Source organism: Cherax quadricarinatus, chromosome 89 (genome assembly GCF_038502225.1).
Source record: "Cherax quadricarinatus isolate ZL_2023a chromosome 89, ASM3850222v1, whole genome shotgun sequence".
Classification (NCBI taxonomy): Eukaryota; Metazoa; Arthropoda; class Malacostraca; order Decapoda; family Parastacidae; genus Cherax; species Cherax quadricarinatus.
Genome location: NC_091380.1, coordinates 10,212,811 through 10,230,893, shown reverse-complemented (window position 1 = coordinate 10,230,893; position 18,083 = coordinate 10,212,811). Strand labels below are relative to the sequence as shown.

General features: G+C 38.3%; 1 protein-coding gene across 3 annotated transcripts in view; it reads left to right on the top strand.

Moving 5' to 3' along the window:
• Atg13 (Autophagy-related 13) overlaps positions 1-14,131 on the top strand; it is a 76,468-nt gene extending 62,337 nt beyond the window's left edge. For 2 of the 3 annotated variants that reach the window (XM_053788843.2, XM_053788841.2), the window contains 2 exons: positions 7,011-7,166; positions 13,644-14,131. In XM_053788843.2, coding sequence (XP_053644818.1) covers positions 7,011-7,166; positions 13,644-13,862 — 375 coding nt within the window. In that variant the 3' untranslated portion in view covers positions 13,863-14,131. The remainder of the gene's footprint in view (positions 1-7,010; positions 7,167-13,643) is intronic. The other variant, XM_053788842.2, reaches the window with a different exon arrangement.
• Positions 14,132-18,083: the final 3,952 nt, after the last annotated feature.

Here is an 18,083-nt window from a genome sequence, read left to right as displayed (position 1 = left end):
AGGTAAAAGGACACAAGTGCAACTAATGTAACATTTTATTGTGGCAACATTTCATTCTCCAGGAGCTTTGTCAAGTTGTTATAAACAATATATGGACACATATATATAGGCTTAGAGTGAGGTGTAAGGCACAATATAATCATTGTACAAGTAGTTACTTAGCTGTTTTAACTTTTAAGGGAGGAGTGAGTTTCCCTGTCTCGTAATATGTTCATTTTGCCCCTATAATCCATCTTGTCCATAATTACCATGAATTAAGGAAAGATCCTAGACTTTACCTTACAAAAGCAGACAAAGTAAATATGACAGTAATTATGGACAAGGTAGATTTTAGTGGAAAAATAAACGTGTTATTAGAAGACGGGGAAACTTACGTGCCCCTAAATGTTTAAATAATAAGATATTACAAGGACCACAATAGACCAAATCGGTTATCTTGTTGGGTAATTTACACTGTGTATTGCAGTTATACTTACGTGTACCAGCACCTAAATAAACTTATTTATTTATTTACTTACACTTTGCCTTGGTGGGTGACAGCTGGTATGGCAGAAAAAAATGTGAAGTCTCCCTCAGTATTAGGCCAAAATGCAGTAGTATATAAAATTTACCTTCTATTTTCTTTTGCCTACTTTTCTTTATTTATGATTCAATATATGTACACAGTACAGGCAGGCCTCACTTTACAGCACTTCACTTTACAGTGTTTCGCTAATGCAGCGGTTTTCAATTATGGCTATTCTTCATTTATTCAGACTTCATACAATATACTCACCGCTCACTCTCAGCTAAAGATAAAGATAAGATAAAGATAAAGGTTTATTTCTTTGTAAAGGTTACAATGTGTAATTACAATTTTGATTTGTTAAGTGCCAATAAAGCCTCTATTATGTAGGGGCATTTTGGGCAGACAAATCCTAGTACATAGAAACTACTGAAAACTAGACAGATAATACATTGGAATCTCGGCATGCCCTAGTTTGTATGTTAAACTATAGGTTCTTTTTTTTTTTTTACTCTCAACAAGTCGGCCGTCTCCCACCGAGGCAGGGTGACCCAAAAAGAAAGAAAATCCCCAAAAAAGAAAATACTTTCATCATCATTCAACACTTTCACCTCACTCACACATAATTACAACAGTTTAAAAGTCAAACTCCAAACTGTCAATATAATTTTTTGTTAATATTTTTGGGTGACTGGAATGGATTAATTGGATTTACATTATTTTTTATGGGAAATATTGCTTCAGTTTTTGTACGATTTGGATTATTGTCAGACTTTTTCGAACTGATTAATCACGAAAACTGAGGTTCCACTGTAGTACATAGTAACTACTTAAAACTAGACAAGATAGTAATGGTTAACCGTACATTTATTAGTTTTATTTATTTATTTATTATTTTTTATTTATTAACACATCAGCCAGTTCCCACCAAGGCAGGGTGGCCCAAAAGAGAAAAACTTTAATCATCATTCACTCCACTGTCTTGCCAGAGGAGAGCTTTACACTACAGTTATAAAACTGCAACATTAACACCCCTCCTTCAGAGTGCAGACACTGTACTTCCCATCTCCAGGACTCAAGTCCAGCCTGCCAGTTTCCCTGAATCCCTTCGTAAATGTTACTTTGCTCGCACTCCAACGGCACGTTAAGTATTAAAAACCATTTGTCTCCATTCACTCCTATCAAATACGCTCACGCACACTTGCTGTTTTATTTATTCTTAATACTAATGCGAGGTTGTCAAGGTGGAGGTTTTTAAGACTAATAATCCTGAAGTTGGAAATAAAAATAATATTACAAATTTTGGTTCAGTAATATTTCTTGGACTGGCAGAAGTTTAAAAGTCTAGAGGTCACATAATGTAACTAATTAGCATTTGTTTTGGTTGAACTGGTATTGAGAGAGAAGATAGTTTTTTATCAAAGTTCTAAATTTATAAGTAGTCAGGGGATCCTTTACCTGTTCCGGGATGTGTGATGTCACCGTGGTTGTTCAGTATATTTATAGATGGGGTTGTAAGAGAAGTAAATGTGAAGGTCTTGGCAAGAGGTGTGGAGTTAAAAGATAAAGAATCTAACACAAAGTGGGAGTTGTCACAGTTGCTCTTTGCTGATGACACTGTGCTTTTGGGAGATTCTGAAGAGAAGTTGCAGAGGTTGGTGGATGAATTTGGTAGGGTATGTGAAAGAAGAAAATTAAAAGTGAATATAGGAAAGAGTAAAGTAATGAGGATAACAAATAATTCAGGTAATGAAAGATTAGATATCAGGGAGAGAGTATGAAGGAAGTGAATGTATTCAGATATTTGAGAGTGGACGTGTCAGTAGATGGGTCTATTAAAGATGAGGTGAATCATAGAAATGATAAGGAAGAAAGGTGAGTGGCACACTGAGGAGTCTGTGGAGACAAAGAGCTTTGCCCATGGGAGCAAAGAAGGGAATGTATGAGAATATAGTTATACCAATGCTCTTATATTGGTGTGAAGCGTGGGTGGTGAATATTGCAACAAGAAAGCTGGAGGCAGTGGAGATGTCATGTCTGAATGCAGTGTGTAGTGTCAATATAATGCAGAGAATCTGTAGTTTGGAAATTAGTAGAAGGTGCAGGGACTAAAAGTATTATCCAGAGGGCTGAGGAGGGTTTGTTGAGGTGGTTAGGACATTAAGACAGGATGGAAGAAAATAGAATGACTTGGAGAGCATACGAATCTCTAGTGGACGGAAGGTGGAGTAGGGGTTGGCCTAGGAAAGGTTGGGGGGAGAGGGTAAAGGAGGTTTTGTGTGTGAGGGGCTTGGATTTCCAGCAAGCGAGCATGAGTGTGTTAGGAGTGAGTGCACTTTTGATATTGTCACAAACAAATATCAAAATTGTACAAAGTCTGAACAAAGCAGAAAGACTGTTATCTCATTCCTTGCAATGCCAGGCAGCCTGTATGTACAGGTGCTCCTCATAATGGGTTAAGTTCCGATGTACCCATTATAAGTTAAAAATATCGTAAGTCGAATGTGATTTTTTTTTTATCAAACCAGCCCTATCCCACCGAGGCAGGGTGGCCTAAAAAGAAAAATGGAAGTTTTTCTTATTGTACTTTAGTAATGTATACAGGAGAACGTGTTACTAGCACCTTGCTCTCGGCATGTTAGTTGCCTCTTATGACACACATGGCTTATGGAGGAAGAATTCTATTTCACTTCCCCATGGAGATAGAAGGAAATAAACAAGAACAAGAACTATTAACCCTTTCAGGGTTTCTGATGTACTAGTACGGCTTACGCACCAGGGTTTTTGACACACTAGTACACCTAAATTCTAGTGCCCTCAAATCTAGTGAAAGCTGGTAGGCCTACATATGAAAGAATGGGTCTATATGGTCAGTGTGCGCAGTATAAAAAAAATCCTGCAGTACACAGTGCGTAATGAGAAAAAAAAACTTTGACAGTGTTTTTGATTTAAAACAGCGACTTTGCACTGTATTTTTGTATGGTATTTATGATGGTATTCTAGTTTTCCTGGTCTCATTTTATAGAATGGAAGACATATTACAGAAATTGAGACGATTTTGATTGGTTTTACAATGAAAAGTATCTTGAAATTGAGCTCAAAGTAGCAGAAATCTTTGATTTTTGCCAAAGTTCAAAAGTAAACAAATCATGCCACGCATCCAATACACGTCAACTGGTGAGTCTAATATTCTTTCACAAGTGCGCTGATATTATTTATACCATTTCTACACTAATGCAGTAGTCTGCATAACAGTAAATCTTCTATTTTTTTGTGAGAATAAAAATTCAAAGTGGAAAACAAAAGAATATAAGAGGGGCCTGGGGACATGGCTAATGAACAGAGGAAATTTTATTTTAGTGCCAGGAATGTCTTTCTTGTTTATTCTGGACCCTATTTGGAAATTGGCATCTTTTGAAATTTGTGTGAAATTGGCAAAATTGCTAAATTCTGACCACTTTATTGGATAGTTGAAATCGGTAAATGGGTGGTTTCTTGTACTCATTCGATAGAAAAAATGGAATTCTAGCGAAATAGTTATGATTTTTATTGACTAGTACATTGCAATTGGCCAAAATTAGGGCTCAAAATGGGCAAAATCGCTGATACGTAAACATCGTCGAGACCGCTAACTTCGCGAGAGCATAATTCCATAAGTTTTCCATCAAATTTCTCTACTTTTTGTGTCATTATGGTCGGGTAAAGATTCCCTATCTTTTCATAAGAATTTTTTTTGTTTTTAAATTTGTCGACCCTGAGAACAAGTCTGGGAGAGGGCCTGTCGACCCTGATAGGGTTAAGAAAATAGAAGAAAACCCAGAGGGGTGTGTATATACAGTGTATATACAGTGGCACCTCAAATTTTGAACAGCTCCCAACTCAAACAATTCTGTAAGTGCATTTTTGTAAGCGTTTTCAAAGGTATATTTTTGTGGGTCTGAAACAGACTAATCTGATTTACATTATTCCTTAGGGGAACAAATTCGTTCGGAAACGGCACTCAAACAGCTTTCTGGAACAAATTAAGGCTGATATTCGGGATTCCACTGTATATATATATGCTTGTACTTGCATGTGTAGTGTGACCTAAGTGTAAGTAGAAGTAGCAAGACGTACCTGAAATCTTGCAGGTTTATGAGACAGAAAAAAAAGACACCAGCAATCCTACCATCATGTAAAACAATTATAGGCTTTTGTTTTACACTCGGCAGGATGGTAGTAGTACCTCGATTATGAATACGATATGCTAAATTAATAAGTAAATAAATAACTACTGCCACCGTATAAGTAAATAAGTAATTACTGTAACTTAAGTACCAGTATTGAAAAGTAAATAAATGAATACAAGTTATGGACTTGTTACCTTAACCCTTTCAGGGTCCGTCCCGTAGATCTACGGCTTTACGTTCAGGGTCCAAACCGTAGATCTACGCCATGAGCTCAGCTCACTCTGATAAACTGTGAGTGGTACATTTGGGCCTAGATATGAGAGAATACATCTATGTGGTATGTGTGCACCACATAAAACAGATCCTGCAGCACACTGTGTATAATGAGAGAAAAAAAATGAAATCATGATTTTTCGATTAAAACAGCAACTTTGCAGTGTTTTTTCGTATGTTTTTTATAGTTGTATTTGCGATTTCTTGGTCTCATTTGATAGAATGGAAGACATATTACAGAAATAGAGATGATTTTGATTGGTTTTAGCACTGGAAATGGCTTCAAACTGAGCTCAAAGTAGCAGAAATGTTAAATTTTTGCCGATATTCAAGAGTAAACAAACGACCTCACACGTCTAATACACGTCAGCTGGTGGGTCTAATATACATTCACAAATATGGTGATGATATTTATACAATTATTACAGTATTGCATAACAGTGAATCTTCTATTTTTTGGTGTGAATAAAAATCAAAATGGAATTTATTTGTAAAGCCTCAAAACATAACTAATGAACAGAGGAAATGTTAGTTTAGTGCCAGGAATGCCTACATTGTTCATTCTGGACCCTATTTTGAAATTGGAATATTTTGAACTTTGTGTTAAATTGGCCAAATTAACAATTTCCGATCACTTTATTTTGTAGTTGAAACAGTTGACTTGGCGATTTCTTGTGCTCAATCGATAGAATAGAAGTAATACTAGTGAAATAGCTAAGAATTTGGTTGATTGGAATAATGTAATTGGCCTAAAATGGGAGTCAAAGTCGGCAAAATCGCCGATTCGTAAATATCGCTGACACATCAAAATTCGTGAGAGCATAATTTCGTCAATTTTCCACCAAATTTCGTACTTTTTGTTTTATTACCTTCACAAAAAGATTCTCTACGATTTCATAAGAAAAAATAACAAATTTTTTTTTTTTAAATTCTTGGACACTGGTGCGTGACTCCAGATTTGGGCCTTGGACCCTGAAAGGGTTAAGTTCCACCGCTAAAGTAATTGCTGAACCATCGTAAGACGAGGATCACGTGTACAATAAACCCTCGATATAAGAAATTAATTGTTGGGGGATTTTCTGAGTGTCTATTAAATCTGAACAATGTTAAAAATGAATTAAAAGACACTGTAACACTGTAATATAATATTATACACACTATTCACAATTATACTGCTCAGTTATACTACCTCAGTTATATTACTCAGTAGATTTGACAGTTATTACAGAAGTTGGTTACATTAAGGGTTCTTTATACAGAGTTATGCTCAGTAACAGTAACATATTTTACGAAAAGCTTTCTTTTATGGCCTCAATTCAATTCACGCACAGTGTGACTTTGTAAATGGTCCAAGTCGGACCGATATGTCATCGTAAGCTCCTCTCTTCTATGTGCGGGTTATTTGTGTATCGTTCCAATCATGGTATTGTGCCCTTTTTTGTTATTCAGTTCAGTTCAGCGTTCTTTAGTTAGAAATCCTTTCAACGCATCAGCGGTATTCCACTGAGGCGGCGACCCGAAAGGAAAAACAAAAGTTATAGTTAGAAATGTAAAAGGATTTTATGGAAGATTTTGATTAGCAGAAGGACAAGTGCAACTAATATGACATTTTATTATGGCAACATTTCATCTCCAGGAGCTTTGTCAAGCCTTTACTGGTGTGCTTGAGTGGAGGTGAATGGTTTTTATGACTTGCTGTTGGAGTGTGAGCAAGGTAACATTTATGAAGGGATTCATGGAAATCAGTTAGCTGGACTTGAGTCCTGGAAGTGGGAAGTACAGTGTCTGCACTCTAAAGGACGGGTGTTGATATGTTGCTGTTTTTCAACTGTAGTGTAGGCATGCCTCTGGCAAGACAGTGATGGAGTGAGTGATGATGAAAGCATTTCTTCTTTTTCAAGTCAACCTGCCAGGGTGGGAAATGGCCAGTGTTTTAATAAAAAAAAAAATTAGTTGCACGTGTGTTCTTTTACCTAACATATTGTGGGTAATTCTAGCAACATTATTACAATATTTTGATCACCTGGAATCAAAGGAGTGAGTAGGTAATTATCTTTGTGAAGTTTCAGGAGAGAGGAGGTGCAGTGAGTGGAGCAACGGGTGGCATACCTCAACACGAAGCTGCGGAGAAGACTCTCATGACAACCTCTGATGGTTCACACAAGTCCACTACTTCAGCACACCTCAAGGAAGAAGCTGATTTTGTTATGGTTGAGCTGGTATGTCTTATTCCATCTCTCTCTTTCATTCTCACTCTCACTGTCTCATTCTCACTCTCACTCACTCTCTCTCACTCTCTCTCACTCTCTCTCACTCTCTCTCACTCTCTCACTCTCTCTCACTCTCACTCTCACTCTCACTCTCTCTCTCACTCTGTCTCTCACTCTGTCTCTCACTCTCTCTCACTCTCTCTCACTCTCTCTCACTCTCACTCTCTCACCCTCTCACTCTCTCACCCTCTCACTCTCTCACTGTCTCACTCTCACTCTCTCACTCTCATTCTTTCACTCTCATTCTCTCACTCTTGCTCTCTCTCTCTCTCTGAGGCTGACACAGTCATGATAGAGCTGGTAAGTTTTACTTTCTTAGAGATCCACTTGTTAAACAGAAGTAGCAGATAAGGTTGAAAATGTAGAACAAGAGATAGGGAATAACAGATCCATAGCCCATCGTAACAAAATGTGTCGAGTAAACATTATCTGCGGAGAAAGTTGCAAGACGAGCAGATTACAAAACATCGTCACTTCTAGACTGTAATAATGTATGCCTCTCAAGGAAGGTTCCTTCATGTTGGTGGTAATAAATATTTAGTCTTAAGTTTCCCCGAAATTCTCTGCATGTACGCCCAAATGTCATTCACCTTTGAACAGCCATTGTACGAAGGGATTCAGGGAAACTGGTTAGCCGAACTTGAGTCCTGGAGGTGGGAAGTACAGTGTCTGCGCTCTGAAGAAGGGGTGTTGGTATGCTGCAGTTTTAACTGTTGTGTAGGCATGCCTCTGGCAAGACAGTGATGGAGTGAATGATGGTGAGAGAGTTTCTTCTCTTTTGGGTTGCCCTGCCTCATGGAAAATGACCAATGTGTTAATGAAAAAAATAATATCAGTCACAAGAGATATAAAGTGTGGACAGATACAGGGGCACTTAATAGAACATTGTATTTTAAAATGTAAACACATAATATATTACCTAGGGACTGGCAGAGAGTGTGCATAGTTCCTTTGTATTAAGGCAAAGGGGACAAAAGATAGTGTAAGAATTATAGGAGACTCAACCTATTGAGTATACTAAAGTGTATAGTAGAGTTGTTATTGAAGGAACAAGATGGAGAGTAGGATCAGAGAGGAACAAGGAGGCTTTAGGAAAGGTAGGGGGTGTGTAGACCAAGTGTTTACAGTGAAACATATAGGTGAACAGTATTTAGATGAGGGTAAAGAGGTTTTCGTTGCATTTATGGATTTGGAAAGTGGCATATGATAGGGTGGATAGGAGAGCAATGTGGCAGATGTTGCAAGTGAATGGAATAGGAGGTAGGTTACTGAAAGCAGTAAGAGTCTTTATGAGGATAATGAGGCTCAGGTTAGAGTATGTAAGAGAATGAGATTATTTCCCAGTAAAAGTAGGCCTTAGACAGGGATGTGTGATGCCACCATGGTTGTTCAGTATATTTATAGATGGGGTTGTAAGAGAAGTGAATTCTCTGGTGTTGGCAAGAGTTGTGGGATTAAAAGATAAAACATCTAACACAAAGTGGGAGTTTTCATAGCTGCTTTTTGCTGATGACACTGTGCTTTTGGGAGATTCTGTAGAGAAGTTGCAGAGGTTGGTGGATGAATTTGGGAAGGTGTCTAAAAGAAGAAAATTAAAAGTGAATATAGGAAAGAGTAAGGTAATGAGGATAAAATTTAGGAAGTGAAAGATTGGATATCAGATTGGAGGGAGAGAGTATGGAGGAAGTGAATGTGTTCAGATATTTGGGCATGGACTTGTCAGCAGATGGGTCTGTGAAAGACGAGGTGAATCATAGGGTCGATGAAGGGAAAAAAGATGTCTGGTGCACTGAGGAATCTGTGGAGACAACATTATTCATGCAAGCAGAGAGGAGAATGTATGAGAGTATAGTTATATGGATGTGAAGCATGGGTGATGAATGTTTTGGTAAGGAGAAGGCTGGAGGCAGTGCAGATGTCATGTCTGAAGGCAATGTGTGGTGTAAATACGTATTATGCAAAGAATCAGTAGCTTGGAATTTAGGAGGTGGTGCAAGGTTTTTAAAAGTATTATCCAGAGGAGTTGTTGAGGTAGTTCAGACATTTAGAAAGGATGGAACAAAATAGAATGACTTGGAAGGCGTATAAATCTCTATTGGAAGGAAGGCGGGGTAGGGGTCATCCTAGAAAAGGCTGGAGGGAGGGGGTAAAGGAGGTTTTGTATGCAAGGGGCTTGAACTTCCAGCAAGCGTGTTAGGAGCAAGTGGAAACAAATGGATTTTATGACGACATTCTGTTGGAGTATGAGCACGGCGACTCTTATTAAGGGATTTAGGAAAACAGGTTAACTGGGCTTAAGTCCTGGAGGTGGGAAGTACATTGCCTGCACTCTGAAGGAGGTGCGGAGATACGTTGCAATATTTGAACTGTAGTATCGGCATGCTTCTGGCAAAACAGTGAATGGAGTAAGTAATGATGAAAGTGTTTCTTCTTTTTTTGGGGCCACCTTGGTGGGAAACAGCTGATGTGTTGAAAAAAATACTATATTACAAATAAAAAGTATCAATGCTTCAAAATTTTAAAATAAACTTTTAACTTAACATTATTATAATTATTATTACACAAATAACCAGTGCACAGGAGAGAGAAGCTTATGACAGTGTTTTGTTCCAACTTGGGTTATTTACAAAGTCACACTGTGTGACTTTGTAAATGGTCCAAGTTGGACTGAAACATTGTAAACATCTCTCTCCTGTGTGCGGGTTGTTTGTGCATTGTTCCAGTCACGATATTGTGCCTTTTTGTTCTTGAATTATTACTACTACTATTATTATAATTTTTACGATATATTTTGTTTTTAACGTATTGGCCATCTCCCGCTGAGGTAGGGTAACCAGAAAAGAAAAAAACAGTTTCAGCATCATTCACTCTACCACTGTCTCATCAGACACACTGATGCTACAGTTCAGATGTCCCTCCAAACTGCAAGTATCCACATTTCTTCTTCATTATTAATTCTTTTAGCAACAGAATTGATAGTGGTGAGGTGCAGTATTAAGTTTCAGATATATGGTTTTGTTCAGATTTAGGAGAGGTATATTATAACCATAATTTTTAAAGTGGTGGAGTGGTAAGCCAGTGGAAGGCCTCGGTCAGATGACCAAAAGCTCCAGTGGTTGGTCATGATATGACTGAGACCTGCGTCAGGAAACACTTATCTTGTTACCTGATAAAGCTCCTGGAGAGCGAAACATTGCCACAATAAAGTGTCACATTAGTTGCACTTGTGTCCTTTTACTTTACATATTGTTGGTAATTCTACCAACTTTATTACAATCTGACAAATCTTACCTAACCTAACCTTAGGAGAGGTAAACACAGCACCACAGGTACAATGGAGATAAATTATATAAAATACCAAGACTTTGGAAAATAGCCATAAATACAGTATAATGTGATACTTTATTGACTATGTCAGTGGTGTGAGAATTGTGTAGTACAGTGGAACCTAGGTATGCGACCTTAATTCACTCCAGAAGGGTGTTTAAGTGCCGCTCCGTTTGAGTATCGAACAAGTTCTTCCCAACCAATTTTCTGTTTGGTTGGCTGTTATCACTAATCTTCGTAGGCTCCATGGTGACTTGTTTAAACAAATAGTACAAAAAACACCAAAAAATGCGAAGAAACATGAAATACAGTGGACCTCCGGTTAACGATATTTTTTCAACCCAGAAGTATGTTCAGGTGGCAGTACTGACCGAATTTGTTCACATAAGGAATATTGTGAAGTAGATTAGTCCATTTCAGACCCCCAAACATACACGTACAAACGCACTTACATAAATACACTTACATAATTGGTCGCATTCGGAGGTGATCGTTATGCGGGGGTCCACTGTAGTTTACAGTGAAATTCTGGCAGGTTGTATTTGTTTGGTCGAGTGCTGAGCTCTGTTCGAATAGGGAGCTGGTCATATACCGAGGTTCCACTGCATATACATGTATATTAATGAAATCACAAAACAAGTGATTCTGAATCATTATCAGAACTGCAGCTAGCCAGGATTCGATCCTGTGTCACAGTGCCCAGCCCTTATACCTTACGTGCCAATACCTTGTATGCACCATCCCACTGTACATGATTCTAGCATTATTTGACTTCCCCATTTGAACTGTGCCAAGCTAGCCTGTAGGGGTTAGATTGCAGTCAGACCCTGAGAGTAGACATTGATAAAAGCCAGGCTCTGTCTTTGTGTTTGAGCATGGTTTAACTCTTAAACGGTTCAAACGTATATATACGTTCACCTGCGCAGCACCCCGAATATTTTGAGAAAAAAAAAAGTTTTTTTTTATAGGAAAAGAGAGCATGTGGTACCCAGGCGTCCCCAATTTTTTTTCATATGGCGCACACTGAGTGCGCACACCCATTCTCTCATGTCTAGGTGACTCAGGCCTATCGTGCCAATGTTGAATGAATGAAAAATGAAACGTATATATACATTTGGGGCACTACGCGAGAGAACGTATATATATATATGTTTGGGGCACTACGCGAGAAAACGTATATATACGTTTGGACCGTTTAAGGGTTAACAGCCTCATCTACTGGTGCCATTGCTACCTCGCCCTTACCTAAAGAACCCCGAGAACAAGCACGTTTTGCCCACATGGTGGGCAAAATGTAGTCATTAAAAGACTGCATTATTCTGCAATTGTGTCTGTTTTCTCAGCACTGGCCTAAGCTAGATCACCAACATGCCGGAGGATCACCATGTCACATGCAGACTATCTATAAAGCTAATATTATAAATGGTAGAGCCAGTTCCTTAACCCTTTCAGGGTTTCGGCCGTACTAGTACAGTGTACGCCCCAGGGTTTTTGACGTACTAGTACGCCTAAATTCTAGCACCCTCAGTTCTAGTGAGAGAAAGCTGGTAGGCCTACATATGAAAGAATGGGTCTATGTAGTCAGTGTGTGCAGTATAAAAAAAATCCTGCAGCACACAGTGCATAATGAGAAAAAAAAACATTGACCGTGATTTTGGATTAAAACAGCGACTTTGCACTGTATTTTCGTACGGTATTTATTGTTGTATTCTAATTTTCTTGGTCTCATTTTATAGAATGGAAGACATAGTACAGAAATTGAGATGATTTTGACTGGTTTTACAATTAAAAGTACCTTGAAATTGAGCTCAAAGTAGCAGAAATGTTCGATTTTTACCAAAGTTCAAAAGTAAACAAATCATGCCACGCGTCCAATACATGTCAACTGGTGAGTCTAATATTCTTTCACAAGTGCGCTGATATTATTTATACCAATTCTACACTAATGCAGTAGTCTGCATAACAGTAAATCTTCTATTTTTTGTAAGAATAAAAATTCAAAGTGGAAAGCCAAAGAAATATAAGAGGGGCCTGGGGATGTGACTAATGAACAGAGAACTTGTTATTTTAGTGCCAGGAATGTCTTTCTTGTTTATTCTGGACCCTATTTGGAAATTGCCATCTTTCGAAATTTTTGTGAAATTGGCAAAATTGCTAAATTCTGACCACTTTATTGGATAGTTGAAATGGGTAAATGGTTGGTTTCTTGTACTCATTCGATAGAAAAAATGGAGTTTTAGCAAAATAGTTATGATTTTTGTTGACTAGTACATTGAAATTGGCTGAAAATAGGGCTCAAAGTGGGCAAAATCGCTGATGTGTAAACATCGCTAACTTTGCAAGAGCATAATTCCATAAGTTTTCCATCAAATTTCATACTTTTGGTGTCATTATAACCAGGAAACGATTCTCTATCTTTTCATAAAAAAAATTTTTTTTTTTCAAATTTGGGGACCCTGAGAACAAGTCTCGGAGAGGGCCTGGGGACCCTGAAAGGGTTAATAAAGCTAATTTATATAGGGTGTTTTTTTTTTTTTTGTAAATGTGATTGAAAAAATGCATCTAGAAGTGAATAACCCATAAAAAGGCTTTTATAATATGTACTGTTCAGTTGAGTAGCCCATAAAAGGGATTTTATAATACGTTATTCAGTTGAATAGCCCATGAATGCACTTATTTTATATTCATTTTCAATAAATTGCACCGTATGGAATAACTATAAGACAATGACCATATTTATAGAACATTTTTTATTTTTCATTAATGCATTGGCCATTTCCCACCAAGGCAGGTGACTCAGAAATGAAGAAACACTTTCATCATCATTCACTCCATCACTGTCTTGCCAGAGATCAAAAACTGCAACATATGTCCACCCCCCCCCTTCAGAGTGCAGTCACTGTACTTTCCACCTCCAGGACTTGCATCCGTCTAACCGGTTTCCCTGAATCCCTTCATAAATGTTACCTTGCTCACACTCCAACAGCACATCAAGTCATAAAAACCACTTACCTCCACTCCCAGTTTTTTTAGGTAAAAGTTTTCTCTCAACCTGCAGAAGTTCTTCTGTCTTTTTGACATTTTTCTTTTTCTTCACAGAAAACGCCATTTGCCGGGACATACGACACTGGCAATGACCTGGGAGCGTTCTACCGGGAATGTCAGAGTGCCCCTCCTCTCCGAATGTTTGCCGACACACCCGAAGACGAGATCAGCGACTTGACCGAGCAGCTCTTGACCTTTGAGGCCAATATGGATGAATATAATGAATTAGTCAAATCGCTTCATTCTGAGAATAGTCCTAATAACTCAGATTAAAGTAGGCATGAGTGTTCAGTTTATCTTCTGTGTAAGTGGAGTGTAAATAGTCATGGCAATTAAATCTTAAGTGTTTTAAAATTTAAAGTAATTAATATAAAATTTTTCAATAAGAAAACCTACTGATCTGTGTGGCTAGTAATATCACTTTGCTATTAAATTTTTTTTAGGCTGAGGAAAAAAATGATGAAAATATGTTCATTGAACTTTTTTAAATGGGAATCTTAGATGGGACCTCTTGCAGCGTCCAAATAAATTTCATCATGGGCTTATAGTTTTTATTTACGCATTTGTTGTTATACAGCTCAAAATCTGGCCCCTGCGTGGAGAACATTGTTGTTGAGCTCGGTGTTGGTGAGTGCATGGTAGCTTTGAAGAGTTTCGAGAGTTTCTCTACTCTCTGAGCCTGGCCATGGGCCAGGCTCGTCTGGTGCTCGCCTGGTCAACCAGGCTGTTGCTGCTGGAGGCCCGCTGCCCCACATATCCATCACAGCCTGGTAGTTCAGTGTTGGTGAGTGTGTGGTAGCTCGGTGTTGGTGAGTGCGTGGTAGTTCAGTGTATGGTGGGGAAGTGTTGGTGTGGACGACCATACATCTGCCACTCTGGGTGTGTATGTTGTATATATTAAAAATAATCACTGATGTGGCTGTCCTTGTACATGGCAACATGTACAGTGTATGTATGCTGTGTTTTGTATCAAATTATTTATTTGCGTATATGTATGTATATAGTACATGCAAGATATACTGTACAGGTCTCCCTCAACATTCGTGAGGGTTAGGGGATCAAGAGCCTCACAAATGTTTGGTGCCCCAAAATATTGTAGGGAAATATAATACAATACTGCTTCCTTAACTTGTTGAACCATGAACAATCATAAAATACATGAAAATGTCGTAAATTGTACTAAATATATACATGTTATACTTTAATAACATGTATGTTATTAACCCCTTGACTGTCGCAACCCCCAATCCTGAGGTGTCTTCTGGTGTCGCAAAATTTATAAAAAAAAAATTATTTTTTCGTATGAAATGATAGAGAATCTTTTCCCGATTGTAATGACACCAAAAAAACGAAATTTGATGGAAATCTGACGGAATTATGCTCTCGCGAAGTTAGCAACCTCGGCGATATTTACAAATCGGCGATTTCGCCCACTTTGAGCCCTATTTTCGACTAATTCCGTTATTCCAGTCGACCAAACTCGTAGCTATTTCTTTAGAACTCCATTTTTTCTATCGATTGAGTACAAGAAACTGCCCATTTACCGATTTCAACTACCCAATAATGTGGTCAGAAATTTGCAATTTGGCCAATTTCACAAAAATTAAAAAATATGACAATTTCAAAATAAGATCCAGAATGAACAATGCAGACATTCCTGGATCTAAAATAACATTTTCTTTGTTCATCAGTCATGTCTCCAGGCCCCTCTGATATTACTCTTGCTTTCTATTTTGAATTTTTATTCAAACAAAAAATAGAAGACTTACTGTTATGCAGACTACTGCAATACTGTAATAATTGTATAAATAACATCAACCCATTCATGACTGTATATTAGAATGGCTAGTTGGACATTTATTGGACAATGGCATCATTTGTTTACTTTTGAACATTGGCAAAAATCAAACATTTTCCCTACTTTGAGCTCCATTTCCAGGTTCTTTTTATAGTAAAATCAATCAAAAATCACCTCTACTTCTATAATATGTTTTCCATTCTATCAAATGAGACCAAGAAAATGAGAATACAACCATAAATACTATACGAAAATAGACCACAAAGTCGGCATTTTAATTAAAAAAAATGGTTGGAGTTTTTTTTCTCGTTATGCACTGCGTGCTCCAGGATTTTTTTTATATGGTGCACACTGACCACACAGACCCATTCTCTCACATGTGAGCCTACCAGCTTTCTCCTGCTTGATTTGAAGCCGCTAGAATTTATGAGTATATATACGTCAAACACGGTACCTCGTAAGACGTATATATACGGCCGCGACAGTCAAAGGGTTAAATACCACAGACTCCACCACTGCCTCCACCAATGCCTCCACCACTGCCTCCACCACTGCCTCCACCACTTCCTCAACCACTGCGAGTCCCTACTACCCTCCCTCCGACCCCCCACAACTGGCAGCCAGCCCTCCCACCACTGTGTGGTGAGTGTTTTGTTTGTTCATTATTTGCTATTAAACTACAGTATAAATAATGTAAACCCATTCATGACTGCATATTGGAATGGCTATTTGGACAGGTATTGGACGGTGACATCATGTGTTTACTCTTGAACACAGCAAAGAATCAAACATTTCTGCTACTGCTAATAATAACAATAGTAATAATAATAATAATAATAATAATAATAATAATAATAATAATAATAATACGATATAATTGAAGAAGGAAATCGTACAAAAATACGAGGGAGTGGTTGACACATCGTCAGTGTGACTTTGTTTATGCTGGAGTGAACATTAGTCCCCGTGCTCTTCCAAACATTTCACAATAATTCATTGTGTTTGGTGCTTGTAGATTGAGTGCGACTGGAGTGGTAGAGGCAGTGGTAGAGGCAGTGGTTGAGGAAGCGGTTGAGGCAGTGGTTGAGACAGTGGGTGAGGCAGTGGGTGAGGCAGTGGTTGAGGAAGCGGTTGAGGCAGTGGGTGAGGCAGTGGGCGAGGCAGCAGTTGAGGCAGTGGGTGAGGCAGTAGGTGAGACAGCGGTTGAGGCAGTGGGTGAGGCAGTAGGTGAGACAGCGGTTGAGGCAGTAGGTGAGGCAGCAGTTGAGGCAGTGGGTGAGACAGCAGATGAGACAGTGGTATTTAATAACATACATGTTAATAATAATAAATGTTAATAATATGTATTGTTATTATTTATAACATGTTATTATATAACACTGCCTCAACTGCTGCCTCCACCATTGCCTCAACCGCTGCCTCTACCAGCGCCTCAACCACTGTCTCAACCACTGCCTCAACCACTGCCTCAACCACTGACTCAACCACTGCCTCACCCACTGTCTCAACCACTGCCTCACCCACTGTCTCAACCACTGCCTCAACCACTTCCTCAACCACTGCCTCTACCACTCCAGTCGCACTCAATCTACAAGCACCAAACACAATGAATTATTGTGAAATGTTTGGAAGAGCACGGAGACTAATGTTCACTCCAGCATAAACAAAGTCACACTGACGATGTGTCAACCACTCCCTCGTATTTTTGTACAATTTCCTTCTTCAATTATATCGTATTATTATTATTATTATTCTTATTATTATTATTGTTGTTATTATTATTATTATTATTATTATTATTATTATTATTATTATTATTATTATTATTATTATTATTATTACTACTACTACTACTACTACTACTACTATTGTTATTATTAGCAGTAGCAAAAATGTTTGATTCTTCGCAGTGTTCAAGAGTAAACACATGATGTCACCGTCCAATACCTGTCCAAATAGCCATTCCAATATGCAGTCATGAATGGGTTTACATTATTTATACTGTAGTTTAATAACAAATAATGAACAAACAAAACACTCACCACACTGAGTGGTGGGAGGGCTGGCTGCCAGTTGCGGGGGTCGGAGGGAGGGTAGTAGGGACTCGCAGGTGGCGGGAAACTTAAATATGATTTGGCGGCTGGGAATTTGGCGGCTGGGAATTTGGAGGCTGGGAATTTGGCAGTTGGGAACTCGCGAATGTGTGAAGCCCGCGAAAGTTGAAAACGCGAATGTTGAGGGAGACCTGTATACATTTTGGTGTATAATATATGGATGCTTATGTTTCACATGCTTATAAATAGACCCAAGTACATGTACATGTGGATATACATGTGCATATACATAAACATATGATTGAAGAGATACTAATATAATTGTTCAGCAAATAGGTTAAATCTAGAGAGGATCTTGCAGCTATTGTCTAATATTCACACTCAGACAAAACACTAGAAAAAGAGCAGAGATATACAGTGGAACCTCAGTACTCAAACAGCTCCATACTCGAATAATTCGGTGTTTGAACGTTTTGCTCGGTAAAAAAAAAAATTGCTCGGTAGTTGACTGTTTGCTCGGCATTCGACCAAAGAAACATGACCTGCCAGAACTTCACTGTAAACTATTTCGTGTTTCTTCGCATTTTTCGTTTATTATATATTTGTATAAATAAATCACCATAGGGTGTAAGAGGGTTAATG